Raw genomic sequence first — 9,214 nt, forward strand, 5'->3', positions numbered from 1 at the left:
CAGCAGGAACTAGATCTTTGAACACTTCAAGACAGAGCTCGAAAGGAGAGAGATGTTGTCAGGGGTGGATCTGGGTGGGGGAGGGTAGCAGCAGTGTTACAGTGGCACCCCACTTTGATTCCTGTTCCACTCAAACTTTAAAAACCAACTGCCTGGGAGAGGCAGCAGCATTTCAATTCAGGCAGTGATGAGGGAGTCAATTGTTTCTATGCCTCATTTTAATGCATCTGATTCCTGTTAATCTCTCTCCACTCCAGAGTGGTTAATGAACCCACCTCTCTCTTTTTTAATGATTTTGATGTTCCATTAATCAAGCTATCGTTTCTTCTGCAATTTTGCTATCTGTTAGTTATTATTGGTTAGTTATCCCTGCAGACTGTTTAATTCAAGCTAAAAACCTTTACTCAAGTGTGGACATGACTGACTGAAGTGTTGGAAATACTGTCAAGATACTCAAGAAGGCTAGGTATTGTATTATGAATCTTATTAAGAGATGTACATTTAACTATAATGACCACATGACCAATAAAACAATATTTTTATACTGTTTTGCGTAGGTTGTAGTGTTTTTTTCTTCTTTATTTATAAAGCTAGCTAATTAGTACACATTGCAATAGTTACATTTGTTTTTTGCTTTGCTCTTAAACCAAAAAATATAGCCCTGGGCCCCTACCATATTACTAATGTTTCTAGTTTCTCTCTAACTGGAGAAAAATATATGTTGTAGTATATGTAATAATTCACCACACCATTTGCACCACCTTTTCAAAATCCTAGATCAGCCCATGGATGTCATAACACAAGGAGATTATAGAGAAGCGGCAGTAATTAAACTTTTACAAGATACTTTCTCTGGATGGCGAAGGAGCTGTCATTTGCTCTAGGGTTTCTCATCCATCAAAAGGAAAAAATGACAGACTACTGCGGGGGCCGGGGGGGGTGGGTCTTACATTTACACTTTTTTGTTTTCTTTTGATGAGGCCATTAAATGTTTTTGAAAGTATACAAATGAGCACTTGAAGCATAGTCACATACAAAAATCAGGGTCCTGTAAATCCAAACTTTTAAAAATGCTTAGATTTTATTTTATTATACTGATTCACTGCTGACAGAATCAATAATGTGGATGCTAAGGAAGAGCTAACGAGAAATTTCAAAATTGTTTATAATAATTTAAAAAGGAAAAAAAAAACTTTCTGCATTTTTTTTCTGTGCAACAAGTTTCAATGCACTTTCTCCCTCAAGTAACTTTGGTTTCAATAATGCTCTAGTAAAAGTGGACTCATTATTCTTGTTGGTACTCTGGCTACTGGATTTTTCAATTCTACATTACAGTCACACCTCTTAAGATTGCTTGCTTATGTTTAGAATTATAAGCATCCACCTAAATAGGTTAAAAAGCATCACTACTTATGCAATAGGAACTCACTCTTTCTCTTCACAATGAAGTCACAGATTTCATGGTACTGGGAAAGATTGCCAAAGACTCTCACAGCCTCCAGAATTCCATCCATATTGCTGCTCATTAGCAGTTTTAAAAGCACTATTGATTTGCAGAGAAACAGAAAAGTACAATTACCATTACTTATATATAGCACAAAATGCATTCTTCATTCTTTACAGATAAACATGAGGATAAATCTCTTTGCTGACGGATCTACAAACAAAATGGAACACGTAAATGTAGGATGGGACACAAAAAAAATGAAGTGGCAAGCATGAGCATATGTACAGGTTATTCCATTGTTTGAATATCTGCTTAGTCAATATTTCCTGGAATGGCTTTTATTCAATGGGTAGAGAAATATGGTACACTGGCTCACTGTAGACCTGGGAGTGACCTAGAGAAGGATTGGTTAGGAATGGATTTAGAACACAAAAGGAACTGTTTAATCAGATTGCTATCCCCAGTTCTGCCAGAGATTGGAAGACTGGCATGACTAAAGAGATAGAAAAGGCACAGGTAGAGGGCAGAGAAGAGGTGATTGCCACAAAATGAGAAATGGCTGGGTTCAGACAGAGGTTTCTGCAGAAGGAACCAAGAGGAGTGGATGGATTTTGGACATACTCCATACGGAAAACAGCAGGATTTAGGGATAACATCAGTGTGTGGAGGGGAAGCAGAAGGGAGTCAAAGATAGCAAGCAAATTGGGCAGAAATGATGGTGGCTTTGTTGACAGAAATGGAGGATGATGTTAAATGAATCCTTTACTTGAACCATATTCCTACTGATGGCAAAGGAAGTTTATTAAGAATGACAGAACTCTGTCTTATTGGACCATGATCTATTACAATATAATTATATTTACAAATACAAAGCATTAACTCAAATACAGCCTGCACAATTTATTGACACTGCAGTTTATCTGAAGGCTTTTCCTGCTGGCCACCTCCCTGCCCTGTTAACTTCATATTGAGTAGGTTGCATGACTTTTTTAGAAGAAACAGCTGGGTCTCCACCATTGCCTGGAAGGGGCAATTTGCCCTGGAAGATTTCATTGCACAGTAATGGAGCACTGCAGGATCCATCATTCATCAACCTTCACAGAAAGCCTCCATGATGAAAGATAGAACCACTAAGACTGTCACTCAATACAGAAGGGATTACATGACAGACAATGTCTATACATTTGCCACAGAGGAAAGAGAAGAAGTTGGCTTCCCTCTCATTCCTTTGGCTGTTGCCAGAGTTGGGTTAAATTTGATTCAGAAGTTTCTGAAGTGATAATCTTTTTTCTCCAAAATCTACCCAAGGTACATCAAACAGCAGCATGTCTTAAAATGTTTCCTAGGAGAAGCAACTTGTTGACCATCTGGCTAAAAGGGCTTTAACTCTCCTACAAACTGCTCAATTCAACCAGGGAGATGGCAGTAGGTAAAAATGGTTGGTTCCTCTCGTATGGAAAAGAGGTGGAATTAGCTTCTGATCAATAGCTTTTGGGCATCGTTGGCTCTAGGATATTTTCAATCTGTATTTCCACCACTCTATTGTGTTCTATGGTTCTGCAAAGCCATCTGCTCAGCAAATAGACTTGCAGAACTGAATTCATCATGAAATCTAAAATACTGTTACAAACATGGGAACGAAAGCATTTTTAAAAGAGTCCTATCTTAAGAGATAAAAATCTGAGGTAGCATTATCCTGGCTAGGGACAGACATTCAAAAAGTCTGAGCCTGAATTGATTCAATATTTGCAGGTTAGTCTAACCTGCAGAGCCTGAACTGATTTGCAAGTGGAAAGACATTCACTTTTGAATCGGGAAATGCAGGCACATGTCTGCAGTGGCTCAGGCTAGAAGTTGGGGGGCACCAGAGTGAGCCCTGCCTTCCCTTCCACAGTGCTGAGCTGAGAGGGGATGTGCCCAGGCCCTGGCAGGATGCTATAATTAGAGAAGGGTTTAGACTCCCACCCAGGGCAGCACAGTCCCCAGCCAGAGAGTGCCTGGAGGGGAAGGCAGCCCTTGCCAGGCTTCCCCCTCCCCATCTCGCTGCTCAAGCCCTACAAAAGAAAATACGCATCTCTCTCATTGGTTTCAAGATCTTCTTATCTGCAGGGTTTATTTACATTTGCAAGCCACTGACTTCTAGCTCTAAGCATACACTGTTCTGTCTGCCTTTGTTCCAGTAAAATCAGAGAGAGACACAAAGACAGTTCTCAGCATTAGCTAGCATGGGAGGGGGGGCATGGCCAGATGCCAGCTTGGGTCCATTTCGCTGAGGTCCCCGCCATTGGAGTGTGGCGGGAGGGGGAGATCCCTGCATGAGCAGCGAGGGGGGCGGGGCAGAGGAAAGCCAGGCAGATGTTGCTGTCTCCTGGCTGCAGTCTCCACCTCCTTCTCAGCCAGCTGGAGCTCCAGCTAGGAAGGAGAGGGCCAGGGCCAGCCCTGCTCTCTGGAGCAGACAGCCCAGCCCAGGGCTGGAAAGCATGCTGCGATGCTGGGGGACTCTGATTTCGCTTAAACCAGGAAGGGGTCTGGGACAGAAGTTGCATAAACCGGTTTGACTCAAATCAGTTAAGTCTGATTCAGCCAGGTTTATCTTAAACCAGTTTTGGCCATTTTGAAGCTATTTTATATGCACTGAACTTATGTTCTGTTACTGGTTGAAACCAGTTTCTAATCACTTAAACCGGTTCAAGTGTAACTTCTGTCCCTAGCTCTAGTGTTAAAGAACTGGTCTTGGTGTCAAAAATGTTTTGTGCTATTCTTCTGTCTACCACTGATTCAGTCTGACCTTCAGCAAGTCACTTTAACTGTCTCATCTTCCTCATCTGTAAACAGAATAAATACTTCCTTCCCTCAAAAGGTGTGGAGAGTTTTAATTCGTTAATGTTTTAGAGAACTTTCAAAGACTCAGACTAAAGTGTGCATAAAGGCACAATACATGAATTACCAGTGCACAATATATACATTACCAGTAACATAGCATTTCTTATTAAAAAGAATTGTTGAAGAGAAGTAGATTCCTTTGCATCTACTTTAAGATTGGACAGCATTATAAACTGATTTTCATGTTTTAACCATTTCACATATCAGCTTGAGGTAAGACGCATTAGAATGAGCATTTACTTTAAATATACTGTCCAGCTATCGGCTGTCTTATAAATAACACACTTTTAACAGAGGTGACATCACTATATGTACAATCCCGTTGGATTAACTAGGAACATGGTCTTTACAAGAAAACTATGATTCCCTGTGATTAAAGATCTGATCCAAAGCTCAGTGAGGCCAACGGAAGTCTTTTCATTAGCTTCAATAAGCTTTGGATGAGACCCTTAGAAAACAGAGGCACATAAACACTTGAACACATAATTCTAATACGTAGAAATGTCTATTTTTGAGCAAAGTTCAGCTGCCCATCTTGAAACTAAATGTACTCAAAGTTTATGGTTTATCAGTTACTTTTCTGCAATGGTTTTAGACATTGCTGACCTGCACATCATTAAAAAACAAGTTTCCTTCCCATATATCACGTTGTCTCCTAAACAGCAACAAGTCCAATGACTATGTATAATTATAGTAATAACTGCAGATTTAATTACATTTTCAACGGACCAAGTCCAGCTCCTTTTTCCATGTATATGAGGGGTCCCAGAGCCAGTAGAAGGGTCCTACTGTACATGGGCGGCCAGAAGCATTGGACTCTGCTTTTCCTGAGCAAAATGAAGCAGCACTTTATTGGAGGAGAGTCTAGGATAAAGAAGCTTGAAGGATCTACTGCTATGCAAACCCACCGGTCACTCCCTGCCTTCAGGATTTCGGAATTAGGTAAAAAGTCTTTCCCTCCTTCAGACAATAGGGCAATTTTCCCAAGTGCTGCTGTGGTAAAAACTGCACCTTCTCAGTCCTCCTTACTCCACAGTTCTGTTCCCTATGTCTGTTTATTTCAATGATAAAATAAGCTTTTGATTCTCATTTGGTTAGTAATCAGGCCAGTATAGCTTTGGGAGAACAAGATGGATTCTATTCCGGATCATATACCATCAGCAAAACTGTTATTTAATAGAGGGAATGTTGTCTAGGTGAGAGGGCCCTGGTGTTGAGTCAGGAGACATGGGGCATGCACAGTTGAGCATGCACGTGTGCTTTGTGGTGCCTCAAAGGCTTTTGAGGTGTTGCAAAACACATGTGGTACACATCAAAAAGTTCTCTGTGCTGGATATTTGTAGCGTGGAGCCAAAATTAGATACTGGGTAATCCTGGTATCTAAAAAATAAGGCTTCAAAAAAAAGTGGGGCGGTGTACACTGCTACAGTGTGTGCCACCTGAAACCAGAGCCTGGCTGGTCAGAGCAGCCACACACTGGCTTCTAGCCAGGCTCTGCACGCCCAGATCGCCACCACTGCAGCCCCAGGAGGCCCCCAGGAAAGGCTTCTGGGGCCAGCCCAGGTACTGGCCCCAGCATCCCCCACCCTACCCAGGCAATTTGCCACGCATCAGAGTACATGTGCAGGGGCATTACCTGGGGACATGTAGCAGTGGCACATGGTTGCTATTTGTCCCCAGGGAAATGCACGTGCATACTCGTCTGGACATGCCTGTGGGTTCCTATTCCCATTTCTACCATTGACTTACTCTGTAAGTTTGAGCAAGCCATTTCCCTTTTCAGTGCCTCCATTTCTCTGTCATCTTGACTGTCATGTCTATTTAGAATGGAAATTCTTCAGAGCAAGGAGTCTGTTACCTTTTGTACAGTTTTTACCATAAAAGGCCTAAAACTCATAACCGCCTCAATAACAAATTGTTCTTATACTTAACTACAAACTTCCATTTGCAGAATCCCTATTTCCAGGAACCGATTTCTGAGCCAGAAAGAAAACAGCTTTGTTTTCAGCTCTTGACCAGAGTTTGCAAGGCTAGCAATTAAAAAGAACCAACTGCCTTTTTACTTGGAAATGAAGCATATCTAATCTGAAGTCAAAAGCATGGAATTCCACAGTGCTATTTTTATATTTTTTCACGTAGGCTTTCAAGAGCTTAACCAAAATTACACAACAGAAAACAAACTGCTGAGGCAGCGAAATTTTGGGGGAGGAGGACTGTTTTTTTATCTACATGAATACTTCCACACTGGTTTAAGTATTATGTTTTGGCCTTGGATGCATGCTGGGATGGTCTGTAGTTCAGATTTTGGCCCTGGAAAATGTGTGTCCTAAAGTATACTGCTAACTATTATTAATGATTCTGTCTTCCTGAAGGCCCTAATATAATCAAAACAAATAACTTATCTCAATATTCTAAAACACAAGGAAAAAGGAATTGATTAAAAAAAATCCTTACGCTCAGCAATGTGTAGTTTCTTGTCTTGAACTGCAGAATTCCTCACTTGGTAGTACGATAGGCTATTAAGTGTTGCTGTTGCATTGATGACCAGCTCCTCACAGTCATCAATTGACTTGTATTCTGATCATAGAAAAAAAATATACCTTAGAATAGGGTAGTCCAACTTTTAAGCCCCTGAGGGCCACATGCCCCCAAAGCTGCATGCTGCATAGGTCACACCAAGCATGCTGTACAGATGCTCCTTCCCCACTGCTGCACTACATGTGAGCTCAGGCAAATGTGATCCCTGCACGACCTGACCCGACCCTGCAACCTGCTCATGTGTTCTGCCCCTGACCCCATGCAGGGAGGGCCCTGCATGTAGCCCCAATCCCTCACCCAGGTGTGGCCCCAGACTCTCCCTCAGCTCCTTACACTACCACACTGCTCCGTCCCCTCAGGTAAAGGCAGGAAGCACAGTGTAAGGAGGGAGAGAGGAGCCTGGAGAGTCTAGCTGCTCTTGTAGCTGGAGCAAAGGGGGGAATAGCAGCTGGGTGAGAGCCCAAGGACTGCAAATTAACCCCTTGTAGGATACATGCAGCCTGCAGGCCCCCCTCTGGAAAGCCATGCTTTGGAACACTGAATAGCAAACTTCATCACAGTTCCCATGAATGTAGATGTAGGAGACCTAAAATTTGTCCAAGTCAGGGTTACAGTACCTGTCTGCATGGATCAAAGGGCAGTCACAACTCATTAACATGAAATAAAGTCAGTTTCTCTGCTTAAGATGAACCTTTGCAATTTGTGAAAAATGTTTCAATTTTCAATCATCTCTGATGTTAACACATATAGGGCACATCCAGATGAGTGCGCATGTGCAGAGGCACAAAAAATAGCACCAATACAAATTTATGATGCTGCTTTTTGCTGCTGCACATGCCCCTGCATGTGGGGTTTGATGTGGGGCAAAATGCCCCACTTCAGGGAAACAGTTGTTTCCCCACTCCTCCCAGTTCCTGGCATGCTGGAGGAGCTGGGGGTCAACTAGAGGAGGGGAGATGCGCTGGCTGGCAGCCAAAGCTTCTCCCTGGAGGATCCAACCTCGGTGCCTGCCAGTGCATGCTCCTAGAGTGTGTGCCACACTGCTTTTTTTTGGCTGTGGCTTTTTTTTTTTTACACTGGGATCTCTCAGTGTCAAATTTTGGCACCGTGCTACAAATTAGCAGCATGGCAAATGAGGTGCACCTGCATGACGTGTGGTTTGCAGTGCTTCAACCAACTCTAAGGTGCTGCAAACTGTATGGGCATGCCCATCTGGATATGCCCACCAGGTGCATCTACACACACGCTTTACTGCACTTTTAGTTGACTAATTACCTCCACAGTAAAGTGTCACTGTCTACATGTGTCCAGATATTAGGGTGAGGTAAATTAATTAACTCCGCTGTAAGATAGTACTGTTGGGAACAGTACTATCTTATGTTGGAATTATTAACTGCAGTGAAACACATGTAAATGCTGACCTGAGCGTAAATTGCACCTGGTCAGCCTAGGCAGCAGGACGCCAGACCCTTGCCTGCTGCCTGGCCACACGGCTCCGCATGTTTAGCACTTATGCTCCAGCCAACCCCTCTACCACCCAACACCACCACCTGGAACCTGGGGCTGACCCTTGAGCCTGCTGCCAGCCCTGGTACTCTGCCTGAGCTCAAAGTGCTGCTCTCAAGCACATGTATAGACACTGTGCCTGGAAGCAGTTAACTCCAGCAGGAACTGCTCCAGACTTTATTGGCTTGCATTAATTTTACATGTAGATGTACCCATAGGCCGCGTCCACACCTGAGGTTCCGGGGGCCTCCTGGAGCTGCAGTAGCAGTGTTCCTGCCGCTCAGAGCCTGGCTGGCAGCTGGAATGCGATTCCAGCCAGCTAGGCTCTGGTTTTGAGCACTGTGCACTGCCGCCATGTGTGCTGCTCTTTTTTTTTTGCATGTTTTTTTTGACCCTGGGGTCAACCCCCCTTCTCCCCCGACCCCGGTGCTGTTCCCTTGCAGCATGGAGAACAGCCGAAAGTGCAATATGTTGCACCAGAGATGTTTCTGTGGCGCCACATACTGCACAGCCACGCTCTTCTGGATGTGGCCATAGACTCTGAAGCTTACATTTGTTGAGTGGTATGGCAAAATTTAATGGGTTACATGCAGTTTGAAGGACACTTGGCAGTCTCGTCCTGTCCAATACAATAACATTTGTACTGCAGCTGTAGCACACCAGAATACTGCTATAAGGAAAGTGTTTCTTTTTAAACTCTGAATGCTGGCACTTCTGACACATTAAAATTGTTCCTGTTGTTAAGTATAAAAGTAGAATGGGAACAGTTTACAGTTTCAGACATTCAACCACTGTATTGCCAATGTAGAAACTATCCACTTTTCAATAAAATGGAAGTGA

General features: G+C 43.1%; 1 protein-coding gene across 3 annotated transcripts in view; it reads right to left on the reverse strand.

The window, feature by feature from the left end:
• The window catches only part of ARMC2 (armadillo repeat containing 2), a 171,180-nt gene that overhangs the window by 46,267 nt on the left and 115,699 nt on the right, over positions 1 to 9,214 (reverse strand). For all 3 annotated transcript variants that reach the window (XR_001358542.2, XM_025211402.1, XM_025211403.1), the window contains exons 14-15: positions 6,785 to 6,907; positions 1,430 to 1,543 (exon numbers count right to left, since the gene is read on the reverse strand). Coding sequence is in view for 2 of the 3 variants with exons in the window: in XM_025211402.1 (XP_025067187.1) it covers positions 1,430 to 1,543; positions 6,785 to 6,907 (237 nt within the window). In the remaining variant the exon portion in view is untranslated. The remainder of the gene's footprint in view (positions 1 to 1,429; positions 1,544 to 6,784; positions 6,908 to 9,214) is intronic.

Source organism: Alligator sinensis, unplaced genomic scaffold (genome assembly GCF_000455745.1).
Source record: "Alligator sinensis unplaced genomic scaffold, ASM45574v1 scaffold962_1, whole genome shotgun sequence".
NCBI lineage: Eukaryota > Metazoa > Chordata > Crocodylia > Alligatoridae > Alligator > Alligator sinensis.